Source organism: Emys orbicularis, chromosome 3 (assembly GCF_028017835.1).
Source record: "Emys orbicularis isolate rEmyOrb1 chromosome 3, rEmyOrb1.hap1, whole genome shotgun sequence".
NCBI classification, from domain to species: Eukaryota; Metazoa; Chordata; order Testudines; family Emydidae; genus Emys; species Emys orbicularis.
The window spans coordinates 1,443,286-1,459,217 of NC_088685.1; the positions used below are offsets into that span (position 1 = coordinate 1,443,286).

At 66.9% G+C, this 15,932-nt stretch overlaps 2 protein-coding genes across 3 annotated transcripts; one reads left to right on the forward strand and one right to left on the reverse strand.

The window, feature by feature from the left end:
- Window positions 1–1,869: 1,869 nt before the first annotated feature.
- KHK (ketohexokinase) lies at window positions 1,870–9,702 on the forward strand. Of its 2 annotated transcripts, none has more exons than XM_065401196.1 (8): window positions 1,870–1,961; window positions 2,962–3,078; window positions 4,603–4,737; window positions 6,435–6,507; window positions 7,365–7,511; window positions 8,873–8,961; window positions 9,284–9,441; window positions 9,542–9,702. In XM_065401196.1, exons 1-8 carry the CDS (start codon window positions 1,870–1,872, stop codon window positions 9,625–9,627), a joined length of 897 nt encoding a protein of 298 aa, XP_065257268.1. In that variant the 3' UTR covers window positions 9,628–9,702. The 2 variants fall into 2 exon arrangements, with proteins under 2 accessions (XP_065257268.1, XP_065257267.1); XM_065401195.1 differs by lacking the exon at window positions 4,603–4,737 and adding an exon at window positions 4,827–4,961.
- A 1,868-nt stretch (window positions 9,703–11,570) lies between these two features.
- Window positions 11,571–15,642, reverse strand: CGREF1 (cell growth regulator with EF-hand domain 1). Its single transcript, XM_065402216.1, has 5 exons — window positions 15,566–15,642; window positions 15,014–15,076; window positions 13,454–13,524; window positions 13,079–13,203; window positions 11,571–11,951 (listed from the first exon to the last, which is right to left on the reverse strand). Exons 1-5 carry the CDS (start codon window positions 15,640–15,642, stop codon window positions 11,571–11,573), a joined length of 717 nt encoding a protein of 238 aa, XP_065258288.1.
- Between the last annotated feature and the right edge of the window lie 290 nt (window positions 15,643–15,932).

A 15,932-nucleotide genomic window follows, 5' to 3' on the forward strand; every position in this document is an offset into this window, starting at 1 on the left:
ACTGGGCTCCCTCCGTGTCCTTCTCCATGGCATCCCCACCAAACCCCCAGAAACCTCCCTGAGGCTGGCAGATTATAAGGGCAGGCTAACACTTAAAACTCTGCGGCTGGGCTTCAGCGAAGACGGATGGGAGAGCGCCCCCTGCCGGCGTAGTTCATCCACCTCTGCGAGAGGCGGGAGACGCTCCCATCGGCACAGCACTGTCTGCACCAGGGAGATGGATTTTTCTCACCCAGAGCCAGGTCAGTTGATAGTGTAGACCTGGAGAATGCCAGGGACCCTGCAGCTCACAGCTGTGCTGGGTAAGCGCACGCTGGGCACAGTTAAGGTTACACAGACAGCCTTCGGCACTTCCATCACCTCCCCACAAACACACACACCCGGGCTTTCCTGGGCTCCCTGTGAGGGGGCCAGAAAGAACAATGGGGGAATTTACACACCACATGTCGCACACGTGTGTGAGACTCAAGCCAGGTGCAGGGCCCCTGTGAACCCAGGGCCAGAGCCCACGCCTGGTGCATCTGGGCTATGTCTGCAACAGGCCGGGGGGGGGGGGGGGTGTCAGCCCCAGCGTCATCCTCGGCTGGGGGGGGGACACAGGCCGGGGGGGGCCCAGCCCCAGCGTCATCCTCGGCCGAGAGGGTCCCACAGGCCGGGGGGGGGGGTCAGCCCCAGCGTCATCCTCGGCTGGGGGGGGGGACACAGGCCGGGGGGGGCCCAGCCCCAGCGTCATCCTCGGCCGAGAGGGTCCCACAGGCCGGGGGGGGGGGTCAGCCCCAGCGTCATCCTCGGCCAGGGGGGGGCAACGCCATCCCCGCCCCGCCTCGCCTCCAGCCTAGAGCACCCACCCCTCCCCCGTCACGTGACCCCGGCCGCTCGTGTCATGTGCTGGGGCGGGGAGTATGGGGTGGTGCGGCGGGGGGCGGGGCTCTGAGCTGCGGACGGGATTGGAGGCGGGGGCGGGGCCATGCAGAGAAGGGGCGGGGCCGTGGGCGGAGCTAGGCAGCTGCAGGCGGGAGCTTGTCGGGCTCGGGATGGTCCTGACTCAGCCACCGGGCACCGCACGGGTCGGGTCGGGGGTACCGGGGGGCGGGGCCTTAGGGGCCCGGGGCACTAGTGCAGAGAGCGGCAGGGGGTAGGTGCCCGGGAGCGGGAGCGGGAGCCGGAGGGGGGGGCAGGGGGTAGGTGCCCGGGGAGCGGGAGCCGGAGGGGGGGGCAGGGGGTAGGTGCCCGGGAGCTGGTGCCGGAGGGGGGGGCAGGGGGTAGGTGCCCGGGGAGCTGGTGCCGGAGGGGGGGGCAGGGGGTAGGTGCCCGGGGAGCTGGTGCCGGAGGGGGGGGGCAGGGGGTAGGTGCCCGGGGAGCTGGTGCCGGAGGGGGGGGCAGGGGGTAGGTGCCCGGGGAGCTGGTGCCGGAGGGGGGGGCAGGGGGTAGGTGCCCGGGGAGCTGGTGCAGGGGGGGGTTGGGGTAGGTGCCCGGGAGCGGGAGCCGGAGGGAGGGGCAGGGGGTAGGGGAGCGGGAGCCGGAGGGGGGGGGGGCAGGGGGTAAGTGCCCGGGGAGCGGGAGCTGGAGGGAGGGGCAGGGGGTAGGTGCCCGGGGAGCGGGAGCCGGAGGGGGGGGCAGGGGGTAGGTGCCCGGGGAGCGGGAGCCGGAGGGGGGGGCAGGGGGTAGGTGCCCGGGGAGCGGGAGCCGGAGGGGGGGGCAGGGGGTAGGTGCCCGGGGAGCGGGAGCCGGAGGGAGGGGCAGGGGGTAGGTGCCCGGGGAGCGGGAGCCGGAGGGGGGGGCAGGGGGTAGGTGCCCGGGGAGCGGGAGCCGGAGGGAGGGGCAGGGGGTAGGTGCCCGGGGAACGGGAGCCGGAGGGGCAGCCCATCCATGGAGGAAAAGCGCATCCTGTGCGTTGGCCTGGTTTGCCTGGACATAATCAGCGTGGTGGACGTGTACCCGCCCGAGGACACGGACACCAGGTACGGGGGGCTCGGCTCCCTGGGGACTGCAGCACCGTGTGGAGGCTGGATTGGGGGCACAGAGGGGCTGAGTGGGCTGGGAGTGTTGGCCGGTCCAGCCCCTGGGCTGCAGGCTCTGGGAGCCCTGCGCCAGTCCCACGAGTGGGCAGGGGGGGTTGCCTTTGCCAGTCACAGATAACGTTCCCGGGGCCCTCCCCTGGTGTGGTTCTAAGCCTCCCCAGCTCCGTTTTCCAGCTGGGAGGGGTGAGGCGCAGGGGGGCTGGGACTTAGGGACATGGGGCTGGAGGGAAGGGACTTCCCGAGCATCTTGGCCAGGCCCTCAGCGGCAGGCAGCCCGTCACACCAGCTCCAGCTCAGACCATCTGGGTTGTTCTCCCCGCCCCCCCAGGAGCCTGGCGCTGGGCATCGGTGTCAGAGCCAGGGTAAGATCGGGGGGTCTGCCTTCCAGGCCCATGCTCAGACACTAGCCCCAGGCCCTCTCTGGGCCAGGAAAATCCACCCGGTGTTCACGTGGCTGGAGAGTACCCAGCCGGCAGGAGCAGGACCTGGCGGGGCCAGCAATGGGGCTCTGGCCAGCAGGGAATCCGGGCGCCCTCTCGACCGTCTAGAAATGGCTTTGCCTGCAGCCCGACTTCCCGGGCAGAGCAGCGCAGACCCCTCGGGCCCCGGGTGCCTCCGACCTGCTCCCCCTGTGCGGTGCCAGCCCAGTGCACTGGCCGCGGTGCTGCCCTGGGAAGCCAGCCCCAAGTGCTCCCTGCATGAACAGTCCTCCGATTAAACTGGCTGCCCTGGCACGTGGGCCTGGGGGTGGCATGAGCTTCCTCTGCCCCACCCCACGCCCGTCAGCCAGCAGGGAACCCCCGGCTGGCTCTGCGATCCCACGCCCAGCTAACGGCCCTGTTCCAGCGTGTGGATCCCGCCACGCAGGAGCGACTGGGGCCAGTGCAGGGCTGGGAGCCTGGTGCCCGGCCACGCCCTGCCATGGCTGTCTGTCTTCTAGGTGCCTGTCTCAGCGCTGGCAGCGGGGTGGCAATGCCTCAAACTCCTGCACTGTGCTGTCCCTGCTGGGGGCGCCCTGCGCCTTCATGGGCTCGTTGGCACCCGGACACGCAGCAGAGTAAGTGATGGACCTGGTGCGGGGGGGTCTGCGGGTCAGCGTGCCCGCAGTGAGGTGGGAGCCGGAGTGCTCAAGCCAGCACCACAAGTATCCTGCCATGGGCACAGCTCAGGGGACCATTATGCACCTTGGCAGGTGCCCTGGCCCCCAGCACGCTGGACTGAGAGAATCCTTCCTTCCAGGTGACAGGGCCCAGCAAGTTGGGGGCGGGGAGCCCGCAGGCAGGACCATCCCTTTCCGGGAAGGGGAGACGTGACGCCTCCGCTGACCACGGGGGCTCTGGCTGCCTCCTTGTGCTAGGGGAGGGGGGCAGATCAGACCTGGGGCTTCCTTTACCCTGTTTTGTGTACTCTAAAGGCTTGTGACCCCTGGGTTCCTACCCGGCCTGCTCTGGCACCCAGGGCCGGCTCTAGCATTTTTGCCGCCCCAAGCAGCAAAAAAAAAAAAAAAGCTGCGATCGCGATCGGCGGCAGCTCTCCCACCACTTCATTCTACGGCGGCAATTCGGCGGCAGGTCCTTCGCTCCGAGAGGGGTGACGGCCCCGCCGCTGAATTGCCGCCGAACGTGCCGACCCCCTCTTCATTGGCCGCCCCAGGCACCTGCTTGCTACGCTGGTACCTGGAGCCGGCCCTGCTGGCACCCCCCAGCTGGGCTCCGTCCGGCCTTTTCCCACTGGCTGGGCTGTCCGGCTCCTCGGCCGCACTGCCCTCACTCGGGGTCTGCGTGTCCAGCTGGCAAGGGGGGCCGGGGGCCGGGTGCAGGGGATCTGCTGCAGCGTCGGCAGGGGGTTAGCGTGTGCTGCTGCTTTTCTAAAATCCACATCTGCTTGCTAAGTGGTGTGACCAGCTGCCATTTTGGTGTGATGCGTCCATGCTCTCCCGGTGGTCCCTGTGAATTACATCGCCATGGAAACAAGATGAGAGGGTTCCCCTGGGTCCCATCCAGCCTCTTCCTCTGGGACTAGGGGACACAAGATCCTCAAAGTCTGTTCTCCAAAGCATCACCCAGGAGAGTGGGTATATCCACAGCCACAGGGCCCGTAGGGAGACCCCCCCCCCCTCCGGCCCCATCTTCCTGCTGGGGAGTGACGGAGCCCCCAGCCCTTCCTGGGGAGACACCCCCCCGCCCCCCGCCGGACCCATCTCCCTGCTGGGGAGCAACGGAGCCCCCAGCCCTTCCCAGGAGACACCCCAACACCCCTGCCGGCCCCATCTCCCTGCTAGGGAGTGATGGAGCCCCCAACCCTTCCCGGGGAACCCCTCCCCTCGCTGGCCCCATCTCCCTGCTGGGGGGTCTCTGGAGAGTCTTTCACCCCTGCTCCCGGTTGTAGCCTGGGTGCCGCGCTGGCTGATCGTGGTCTGTGGGGCTCCCGGTGCAGTGGGGCAGGTTTGCTGGGGAGCGTCGGGGCTGCTGGGGACTGACTGGGCCCCCAGACCTGCTGTCTCCCCTCCGGCGCCCAGGCACTGCAGGGCAGCGGCTCTCCCATCCCGCGCTTAACCCTCTCTGCGCCCCCTCCCCGGCAGCTTCGTCCTGGCCGACCTGCGGCGCTATGCAGTGGAGCTCACCCACCTGGTCCCGCACCCCGAGAGCTCCTTCCCCACCTCCATCGTCATCAGCAGTGCGAGCAGGGGCACCCGCACCATCCTGCACACAAACAGGTGCGTAGGGGCCGTGCCCGGCGCCCGCTGTGCCCGCCAGGATCTAACCCCTCTCTCCCTCCCCCTGTTCTCTCCCCTCCCCTGCTAAGTTTCATCGTGGCGGACTTCCGACGCAGGGGTGTGGACGTAGCGCAGGTGGCGTGGCAAAGCCGGGGGGACACGCCGTGCGCCTGCTGCCTTGTCAACAGCACCAACGGCTCACGGACGGTCACGCTCTATGACACGTAAGGCCGGGCACATCCGCCGAGCCGTCGCGCCAGTCCCCCCTGGCAGGCAGGCGGCTCCCGCGGGGGGAACCCCAGTGCCGGGCCCTTGGGCCCTGCCTGTCACGGACGGGGGCTCGGGGGCCCGTGCCCTCAGGTCTCGCCTCGGCGCTGCCCCGTCAGAGGGGACCCATCCCGCATGGCTGATTGATTCATTCACTGATTCTGCACGCAGACGCCAATCAGCTGCGCCAATGCTAATCCTGGCTGACCAATCAGCACCCGGTAATTTCACTGCCATAATCGGCGCATCTCAATCTTGTCTTCGGAGGAGGGAGGGAAATCTGCATGTGTGACCCCCGCTGCCTCCCCCGGGCTTATGGGGGGTTGCCCTGTGACTCTTTGCAGGTGGTAGGCGTACAGAGGGGACCCTGTGCCACCCCGTGCCGCACCTTGGGCTGGCCGCTGTAGCAGTGACCTCCCTGCGCTTGCAGGGCTGTCAGGGCCTTTCACTGGGTCCCCTCTGCCCGTGGGAAGGGATGCTCCCTTGGGAACTCGCCCGGCCCACACCAGCCCCGTCCCTCCATTTCCTGGCGGGTGGTCTGGTGCGCTTGGACTAGGGCTGGCGGGCTGGGGTGCCCCTTGCTGCCTGCCCCTCGGGGTGAGCCCCGTCTTTGTGGGGCCGCTCAGCTCGGCCCGGCCCAGCGCATTAGAACACACGGGAGAAGGCATCAGCACAGGAGGGGAGCAGAGGAGATCCCGCCCCCCCCAGTTAACATAGCTCCTGTATGGGGCTGTCTCTCCTGCCCTGCTGGGACCAGGCGGCAGGACTTTGCCCTGGGACCCTGTTAACCCTTTGCTGGCAGGAGGGTCGAGCTGGGATCCAGCAGCCGGAGAAGTGGGAGAGGGGGTTAGTGATTCACAGGGGCTCAGTGCCACTGAGCTCTGTTCCCCTCGTTGAAGGGCGTCCGCGTCCCTGGGATCTCTGGGATCAAAGTCTGGCTGATGCCCTTTGAGATCAGGCCAGGGTCTCCTTCCTTCGTCCCCTCTGCCAGAGGCTGTGGTTAATCATTGAATGGGTGCCTGGTTACCTGGCTGGGTGTGAGCCCAGCTGGGCAGAGTCCAGCCCCTCAGAGCCCCATACTGTCACACCCTTCTGCCCCGTTGCTTGGCCTTCGTACCCCACCAGGAGCCCTGTATGGGCAGGGGCCTTGCCAGCCGAGCGTGCAGAGGGAGCAGGGCACCATGGTGTCCTCTGGGGCAGGCTCCCCCTGTGCAGGCGAGCAGGCCAGGGGGTCTGTGCGAGTGCCCGCAGGCCATGCCATGTGTTGGGCCCCACTGCCTGGGAGCTGCACTCCCCACCTGCTGGGGCCGCTAGCCCAGATTCCCCAGCGGCTCGCTGACTGCAGGGGCTAAAGTCACCCCCCGTCCCTCTTAGCCCCGTGCACCCGCGCTCTGACTCCCCTGTGTTCTTCCCCCCCCCCCATGGGTTAGAAACCTGCCAGATGTGACAGCACAGGATTTTGAGCAGGTCGACCTCACCCAGTACAAGTGGATCCATTGGGAGGTGAGTCCCCCCTCGGCCGGCGAGGCCCCCCATTCTGCCATTGACTGTTCAGTGGCTCCCCAGAGGGGCCTGGCGCTGCCCTAGCGCGGGGGGGGTCCCTACCCCAGGCAGTGCCCGGTGTGAGGAGGCGAAGGCAGACGCAGGCCAGAGGAGTGGGATGGCACATACATGGGAGTGCTGCCCAGCCCAGGGGCCATGTCATGGTGGCACCAGGAGCTGAGATGAGGAGTGGGCCAGGCAGCGGGCTGGTGAGGAGTGGAATAGGGCTGGGGTGGCCAGAGAGTGGCGGTTACGGTAGCCCCGCAGGAGACGAAGGCATGGCCAAACACTCGCTCATTGGCACAGAAAGGAAGGGGCGGCTCGGAGTCGCAAGGGGGTGGCAGCAGCAGCAGGATTTAGTGACAGGGAGGGGCCTGAGTGACCTGGAATAGAGACTGGCCCCCGTGCTTCTGGTTCGGGGCTGGGAGCCCTGGAGGTGGGATGGGAGGCAGATGCGCTGGCTTGCTGCTCTCTGCTCTACACTTCCCTCTTTGCAGGCTGCTCCGCGCAGGACCTTGCTCCTGAGTGGCCGGGTGTGGATGCTGTTATCTGGACTGAGTGCTTGGTGCTGGGTAGCCCTGTGTAGACGAGCCTTTGCTCGTGCTCACTCCCATTCTGTGGCCACATGGCCCAGCCCAGCCCACCTTCCCATGCAGCACAAGCTGCCGGGTGGCTTAGGCTGGGGTCTGCACTGAGGCGCTGCTTCGCTAGTCCACGCCGTGGCACCCAGGCCAGGCTGGCGTGCTGTGCCCAGGCCCGTGGGCGCAGGGGGTCAGGGATACTGCCCTGGCCTTGCTGAAAGCTTGTCCTGCTTCCAGGGCAGGAACGCTGCGGAGCAGGTGAAAATGATCCAGCGCGTGGAGGAGTATAACCGGACCTGCCCAGCCCACCAGAGAGTCTCTACGTCAGTGGAGGTGGAGAAGCCCCGAAAGGAGCTGTACCAGCTCTTCGGCTACGGAGACGTGGTAGGAAATAATGGGGCACGTCCCCGCCGCTGACCCTCTTCCTGGGTCCTGGCATCCCCTGCCCCTGGGGGCAGCTGGGGGCAGGGGGTCACGGCTGGGGGAGGGCAGGGAGCTTGGCTCTCCCAGCCTGTCCTGCTGGGGGGCCCTGCTGCCTGGAGGGGGCCCCCATGGGGGGGAGGTGTCACGACCAGAGCAGGGCCCCTGCGTGGGGGGAGCCGGAGAGCAGCACAGCTGGGGCCTGCCCCCTGGGGGCGCTGCAGGGGGCCCAGCCCCGCCCACACCCAGGTGACAGGGCATTTCCTCTGGGGGGCGCTCTGGGCAGCTGGCTCGTTCTCTATGGTATGTGCACTGGGTGGGGGGCGCTCTGGGCAGCTGGCTCGTTCTCTATGGTATGTGCACTGGGTGGGGGGCGCTCTGGGCAGCTGGCTCGTTCTCTATGGTATGTGCACTGGGTGGGGGGCGCTCTGGGCAGCTGGCACCAGCTCACTGCTCTGGGAGGGGCTGTCTAGGTGGGCACCTGCCTGTGGGAGACATGACAGGTGTCTGGGATGCCAGCGAGGAGGGGAGCTGATTGGCTAGTGGGACTGCTCAGCTGGCCAATCAGACACCAGCTCCTGCATGGCTCAGGGAGCCGGGGGTTGTGGCCTGGGCTCCTGCTGGGCACGTTGGTTGGGGGGCGTTGGCAGCGGGGGCCCAGCGCTGGCTGGGGGGCACTGGGGGCACTGGCATTGGGGCAGGGGCTCAGCTCTGGCTATGACAGAACAAGGAGTAATGGTCTCAAGTTGCAGTGGGGGAGGTTTAGGTTGGATATTAGGAAACACTATTTCACTAGGAGGGTGGTGAAGCACTGGAACGGGTTACCTAGGGAGGGGGTGAAATCTCCATCCTTAGAGGTTTTTAAGGTGTTGCTTGACAAAGCCCTGGCTGGGATGATTTAGTTGGGGGTTGGTCCTGCTTTGAGCAGGGGGTTGGACTAGATACCTCCTGAGGTCCCTTCCAACCCTGATATTCTGTGATTCTATGGGGCACTGGCATTGGAGCAGGGGCTCGGTGCTGGCTATGGGGCACTGGCATTGGGGCGGAGGGGCGGTGCTGGCTATGGGGCACTGGGGAGCGCTGGCTATGGGGTACTGGCATTGGGGCAGAGGGGCGGTGTTGGCTATGGGGCACGGGGGGGCCCTGGCATTGCGGGTGGGGGTTCGGTGCTGGCTATGGGGCACTGGCATGGGGCAGAGGGGCGGTGCTGGCTGAGGGGCACTGGCCTGGGGCGGAGCTGGCTATGGGGCACCGGGGGGCACAGTGGCATTGTTCATTGGCTCTGGCTACCTGGCCCTGCCCCCTCACTCCTTCTTTCCCGGCAGGTATTTGTCAGCAAGGACGTGGCGAAGGACTTTGGTTTCCATTCGGCTCCCGAGGCCGTGAAGGGGCTTCACACCCGTGTGAGACCAGGGTAGGCCTGGGCCACGTAGGGCCAAACTGGGAGGATGAACCTGGCATGGGGGGCCAGGGACTCACTCACTGCCCTGCCCTGGGCAGAGCGACGCAGCAGCAGGCAGCCTCCAGGCCCTCTTTAGCCCACGCTGGCTGATGCGGGGGGAGCAGGACCCAGAGCTGGCACTGGAGGGTAACAGCTGCTTGGTGGCTGCTGTGAAATGGGGTGGTGGGTTCAGAGCAGTTCCTGTGGGGGGAGCAGTCCAGGGGGCAGCTGGCCCTAAGGGGCAGATGGTGCTCAAGGCTGGCTGCGGGGTCACGCTGAGGGGCTGTCTCCCCAGGGCCACTGTGATCTGCGCCTGGGCTGAGGCAGGGGCTGATGCGCTGGGGCCTGACGGGGAGCTCGTCCACTCAGACGCCTTCCCCCCAGAGACCATCGTGGACACGCTGGGCGCTGGAGACACTTTCAATGCCGCTGTTCTCTTGGCCCTGTCGAGAGGTGAGAGTCGGCGCACTGGGGGGCCGGGGGCCTCCCCGGGGGGCGCACTGGGGGGCCGGGGCAGGCTCGGGCTGACAGGCGGCTTGTTCTCCCATGGCAGGGCAGAGGCTGCAGGAGGCGCTGGCCTTTGGGTGCCAGGTGGCTGGCAGGAAGTGCGGGGTCCATGGGTACGACGGCATCGTGTGAACAGAGCGCCGCCCGCTGGAGGAGACGCCCCCTTTGCACCAGGAGGCTGCAGCTGGTGCTGACTTGCTGGGATTTCCTGGGGTGCAAGGGCTGAGCTGTTGGTGCTGCCCGCCGGGTGCCACGGTGCCTGCTGCCCAGGCACTCTACCAGGCCCTGCGGGTCCCCTCCCCGTCCAGTGTAGTCAATAAACGCTTGGGAACAGCTGCAGCGCTTGCTTTTCTCAGCGCAGCTGCAGTCCGGCCGGCAGGCGAGCTCTGGCTATGGGGCATTGGGGGCACTGGCATTGGGGCGGGGGCTCGGTGCTGCCGAGCTGAGCAGACGCATGGCAGGGTGTGAGCTGTGGGGGAAGCACCCGCCCAGGGCGTAGGCAGCCAGAGCCGGAACACAGCCGCTCCTGGGGACAGCAGCCCCTGCTGCCTCGGGTTGGCACTGAGGCTCCTGGAGCCTGTGGCCCTGACCTAGACCGTGCAGCAGGGGCTCTCCACAGCTCCCTGCCTTAGAGGAAGCGCAGCTGGGGGGGAGCTGCAAGGGGGACCCTGCCAAGAGCTGCCTCTCTGCAGAACAGGCTCCTGGAGCCCCTGGCAAGTAGGGTGAGGGGCTGGGGGCCGTCTCAAGGAGGTGGGTGCCTCCGCTCTGCCCTCTGGGCTCCACAGTGCGATGGGCTCCCAGGCCCCAGCTGCCACTCTGACTGGCGGGGGGTGTGTGCGTGTCCAGCTGTAGGTCCAAGTGCTCCAGGGCCTGGCTCCCAGGGAGCTCTCCTCAGCATGATGCCTCCCAGCCCAGGGGCAGGCAGGGCAAAGTCTGGCCTGAGGGGAGCGGGAGGTGGCCATGGGCTAAGCAGAGGGACTGGCCTGGGGCCATGGGGCAAGGAGAGCCCTGGAAGGCCCCCTGGCTGGGCTCACCCGTGAGGCAGCGTCCGAGCTGGCCACATGGGCCTGGCCTCCTGCCCACCTCATGGCAGCAGGCCTCAGTGGGGGGGAGGCTGGACCGTGGCTGGGGGGTGCACTGGGGGCTGTGGTGCCCGTCTCAGGGGCAGGGCAAAGCTCCTGCACCAGTCACTGAAGGGGGGCAGGGCTTAAACCCCTGGTACAGCTGATGGAAGCACCCCCCCTTCTCCCGCCGTCCAGCTTGGGGCCGCTGGAGGCAGAGGGCTTGTGCCAGGCCCTGTTGCCAGAGTGGTAGTGATGGAGAGGGCATGGCCCAGGCAGCTGAGGGACAGGCACTCAGCCAGTGCCCAGAGCAGGGTCACCTGTCGGCCCACGCAGCTGCTGCCTGCTCAGGGTGGGGCACGGGGGCGATTTCGCAGGATGGGCAGGAGGCACCCTCGGCTGGGTGAGCCCTGCTGGCCAGGCAAACTCCTTTCCCTCTTCCCCCCACCCCCACGGCTCCGGGGGGCAGCGCAGTGCAGCCAGCGAGGGGGCCAGCAGCTCAGTGGATATTTTTCTATTTCAAAATGTAAGTTACATGATGGATTGCACATGTCCCGGTGCCCCCCCAGCCCCTCGGTCCAGCCAGACAGCTTCTGGCAGGGACAGGTCCGAGCTGGCGAGGGTAACCCTGCTTTGATGCTGTGCCTGCAGCGCCTGGGCCGGCTCCTGGGCCCCCCAGCCCAGGGAGGGGTCAGGTACCTGCCTCTCCACAGCCCCTTGTCCCGAGGGGCGTCTCACACGCTCCTCACAGGAATCGCCCCCCACAGGATGGGCTCGGCAGGGGCTGAGCCCAGCTGCTTTCCCCAGGGCTGGGGAGGGAGGCAGCCCCCTGCTCCCCCCTCCCCGGCACCACTCAGCCAGATCCAGAGTGTGTGTGTGGGGGGGTCCCTGGCAGATGTTTCCCCACCACCACCTCGGTTTCTCTGTGCACAGCAGCCCCCCCACCTGCAGCCCCTGTGCCAGCTCTGATCTGCCCCGGCCGTGCCCTGAGCTCTCCATGGATCTAGGCGGGGCCTAGATCTCAGCATTGGGGGCCCCAGCCTGGGCCCCTGGAGCCTCCCCAGCAGCCTCCTCTTCAGGCTGAGCCGCCTCTGGCCCCATCCGGCTCAGCAAGAGGCCCTCAGCCTCCGGCTGCTCTGCTAAGGGCCCCGCTGCCTCTGGGAGCTCCACGCCGGGGCCTGCTGCCCCCTGGGCACCTGGCAGCTCCAGGGCCGCGGCAGGTTGCTCTGGCTCCTCAGGTGCCCACTGCACAACCCCTTCTCCGTTGGGGGCGTCAGTCGGGGCTGGCGGGGGAGGCTGGCCCTGGGCTGGGGGCAGCAGGAGCTCCGAGGGGTTCAATAACCCGTCCCCGTTCAGGTCTTGAGTCTCCAGGATCCCATCTACCACCACGATCACCTGCCGGGGGAATGGGGACAGGGCAGGAGAGAAGAGATGGGACAGTCGCACAGCACTGGCAGGGAGCAGACTGTGGGGCGGGGACTGGCTGGCCCAGGGGTGGGGCAGGGGGATGGGGCCTGTTCCCTGTAGGGGGCGCCAGCTCCCACCTGGCCAGGGGTGCGGAATGGGGGACGGGGCCTGTCTCCTGTAGGGGGCACTGGCTCCCAACTGGCCCCAGGGCGGGGACTGGCTGGTTCAGGGGTGCGGAATGGGGTAAGGGGCCTGTCCCCTGTAGGGCACTGGCTGGTTCAGGGGTGCGGAATGGGGGACGGGGCCTGTCCCCTGTAGGGGGCACTGGCTCCCAACTGGCCCCAGGGCGGGGACTGGCTGGTTCAGGGGTGGGGAATGGGGTAAGGGGCCTGTCCCCTGTAGGGGGCACTGGCTCCCAACCGGTCCCAGGGCGGGGACTGGCTGGTTCAGGGGTGCGGAATGGGGGACGGGGCCTGTCTCCTGTAGGGGGCGCTGGCTCCCATCCGGCCCCAGGGCGGGGACTGGCTGGTTCAGGGGTGCGGAATGGGGGACGGGGCCTGTCCCCTGTAGGGGGCGCTGGCTCCCATCCGGCCCCAGGGCGGGAACTGGCTGGTTCAGGGGTGGGGAATGGGGTAAGGGGCCTGTCCCCTGTAGGGGGCACTGGCTCCCAACCGGCCCCAGGGTGGGGATTGGCTGGTTCAGGGGTGCGGAATGGGGGACGGGGCCTGTCCCCTGTAGGGGGCACTGGCTCCCATCCGGCCCCAGGGCGGGGACTGGCTGGTTCAGGGGTGCGGAATGGGGGACGGGGCCTGTCCCCTGTAGGGGGCGCTGGCTCCCAACCGGTCCCAGGGCGGGGACTGGCTGGTTCAGGGGTGGGGAATGGGGTAAGGGGCCTGTCTTGGGAGTGGCCCTTTGCACCATGCGGTGCCTGAGCTCTGCCCCCCACGGGGGACCCCCGGGGTCTCCTTGCTGCTGCCCATGCTCTGTGGGGAGAGGGAGGCTGCCAGTCACCAGCCAAGTGCAGATCTCAGCCCAGGGGAGATGCACCCACCCCCCTGCCCAGCTGGCCCCTGGTCCCCCAGCCCCTGGGGGGGGGGGGTCTGAGTGGCACCTACCGCGTCAGGAGAAGGCTGCCCCTGGGCCTGCTGGGATACCACCTCCATCAGCAGCTGCATGAACTCCAGCCCGTCCAACTGCCCGCTCCGGTCGTAGTCGTGCAGCGCGAAGAGGTAGAGGAGCACTGCGAGAGAGGGGGAGTCACGGGGGGCCGGGCACTGGGGGGTGTGAGCGGCTGTGGCAGGCGTGCTGGGGGGCAGGGTGTCTGCATGGCACCTGGGCACCCCCTGCCCTGGAACGTGTCAGCTGCCATCGCTGTGTGAGAGCCAACGGGCACTGGGCACCGCGGGGGGGCCTTCACCCCCCGGTCCCAACATGAGCACAGCTACCCGGGGGCCCAGCCCCCCCTCGCTTGGCCCTGACGTGACCCTTACCCTGCTCCCTCGTCATGTGAGCAGGATCCTGTGCCATCTGCCGGACGCGCCGCAGGTAGCCCTGCAACAGCCTGGAATAAGGAGCAGAGTGAGGCCGGGCGGAGGGCTGCGGGGGGCAGGGGGGCCCGGGGGAAAGGAACGGCAGGGGCAGGGGAGAGCAGAGAAAGGGCCAAGGCGAGGCTGGACAAACCCGACTCCGGGAATTAACCCCAGGAACGGTTTGCCAAGGCCGCGGGCATGTATCATTCCTGGCTGGTCCTCTGCCCGCTCTGCTCTGGGGCAGGCCTCAGGCTGCAGTGCACCAGGCCTAGAGCCAGCAGGGCAAGTGGGGTCCCTTCTGCCCCCCAACTGCTCCCATGGGCACTGCCCCGCTGCACTCATCCCTGGGACCCAACAGGGCGACTGGGCAACAAAATGGCAGATGACATTCAAGGTTGATCAATGCAAAGTAATGCACATTGGAAAACAGAATCCCAACTCGACAGATAACATGATGGGGGCTAAATTAGCTGTTACCACTCAAGAAAGGGATCTCGGAGTCACTGTGGATAGTTCTCTGAAAACATCCACTCAATGTGCAGCGGCAGTCAAAAAAGTGAACAGCATGTTTGGAATCATTAGGAAAGGGATAGATAATGAGACAGAAAATATCATATTGCCTCTGTATAAATCCATGGTACACCCACATCTTAAAAAAGATCTATTGGAATTGGAAAAGGTTCAGAAAAGGGCAACAAACATTATTAGGGGTCTGGAACGGCTTCCATACGAGGAGAGATTAATAAAACTGGGACTGTTCAGCTAGGAAAAGAAACGACTAAGGGGGGATATGATAGAGGTCTATAAAATCAGGACTGGTGTGGAGACAGTAAATAAGGAAGTGTTATTTACTCCTTCACATAACACAAGGAGTCACCAAATGAAATTATTAGGCAGCAGGTTTAAACAAACAACAGGAAGTATTTCTTCACACACACAGTCAACCTGTGGAACTCCTTGCCAGAGGATGTTGTGAAGGCCAAGACTAGAATGGTTCTAAAAGAACTAGCTCAGTTCCTGGAGGACGGGTCCATCAGTGGCTATTAGCTAGGCTGGGCAGGGACACACCCTCTGCTCTGGGCGTCCCTAGACCAGAAGCTGGACTGGATGACAGGGGCAGGGTCACAGTTGTCCTGTTCTGTTCACTCCCTGTGAAGTGCCTGGCACCGGCAGACAGGCTCCTGGGCCAGCTGGACCATTGGCTGTGCTTATGCTTTCTCTGATTCTCTTTGTCCTGCCCAACTCCCTGTCCCCAGCATGGGACTCCCCTGCCCCCCGTCCCAGGTCGCTCTGTCCGGGCCCCAGCCGGGCGCATCACTGCAGCAAAGCATCCTGCAAAGCCTGCCCCCTCCAGACAGGCAGATCCCACCCCAGGCAGTGCCCCCCACCCACCCCACAACGACACATCCAGGGGGTGGGGCCCCAGGAACACCCCCACAGACCTGTCCCTCCACAGGCTGGGCTCCCTGCCAGCTGCTCAGCCCCAGGCCTGGGGTCCCTCCCTGGGGGAGTTGGACTCACCGCAGCTCCTCCGGCTCGGGGTGCAGAAGGTTGGGAACAGGCTCCGCAGCAGGGTCCTCAGGCCTGGGAGCAACAAACGGGGAAACGGGTCACAGGGGCGGGATCCAGCCCCACAGCACGGCACAGGGACTTAGAGCAGCCAATGGGGCAGTACAGACACCAGAGCTCCCCACAGCACCCCCTCCCTGCAGGCAGGGCTCTGGCCCCACCCACCCCCAGCAACCCCCCTGTAGCCAGGGCTTCGGCCCCATCCCCCCAGCACCTCCCCTGCAGCCAGGGCTCTGCCCCCCCCAGCAACCCCCCTGCAGGCAGGGCTCTGGCCCTACCCCGCAACACCAACCCCCTGCAGCCAGGGCTCTGGCCTTGCCCCTCCCAGCCAGGGCTCCAGTCCGGTTCCCCAGAGTGCCCCCCGAGCCAGTGCTATGGCCCCGCTCCCCACAGCACCCCCTGCTGGGCGCTTCCCCAGGCAATGCTCCTGCCCCGCTCCCCACTCGGGCTCCCTTCTCCATCCCGCCCACCTGGCAGGGCCGTGGCAGACCTGCTTTCCCATACCTGTTGGCGCTGTCCTTGGGCGCGGCCCAGCCAGGAGTCACGGCCAGCAGCAGAGACACTAGCAGCAAGCTCCTCATCCTGAGACCAGAGCTGGGGACAGCCTGGGGGGGGGACAAGTAGCAGCGTCACCCCCCTGCCGGAGCCCAGCGTGGGGGTTCATGTAACTCATGGGCTGAGTCTCCCTCCGGTGGCGTCCGACTCCGCCGCGGCCTGGCCTTTTGGTGCAGCGTGGAGCCCCAGCGAGGCACCATGTGGGGTGCACGGCGGGATCCCCTGGGCGTGTGCCGAGCGGGGTGAGTCACAGCCCCCGGGTTGGCCATGCCATGCTCCGCTATCTGCTCGGCGCCAGCTGGCCACGGCTGCGGGA

Bases quoted from the DNA above. Each gene is read 5' to 3' on its own strand.
- KHK (XM_065401196.1), top strand. From the start codon at position 1,870: ATGGAGGAAAAGCGCATCCTGTGCGTTGGCCTGGTTTGCCTGGACATA. The intron at 3,079-4,602 runs GTAAGTGATGGA...CCTCCCCGGCAG, and splicing joins GCACCCGGACACGCAGCAGA to CTTCGTCCTGGCCGACCTGC. The intron at 8,962-9,283 runs GTAGGCCTGGGC...CTGTCTCCCCAG, and splicing joins CACACCCGTGTGAGACCAGG to GGCCACTGTGATCTGCGCCT.
- CGREF1 (XM_065402216.1), bottom strand. From the start codon at position 15,642: ATGAGGAGCTTGCTGCTAGTGTCTCTGCTGCTGGCCGTGACTCCTGGC. The intron at 13,525-15,013 runs GTGAGTCCAACT...TCCTTATTCCAG, and splicing joins CCCGAGCCGGAGGAGCTGCG to GCTGTTGCAGGGCTACCTGC. The intron at 13,204-13,453 runs GTAAGGGTCACG...CCTCTCTCGCAG, and splicing joins TCACATGACGAGGGAGCAGG to TGCTCCTCTACCTCTTCGCG.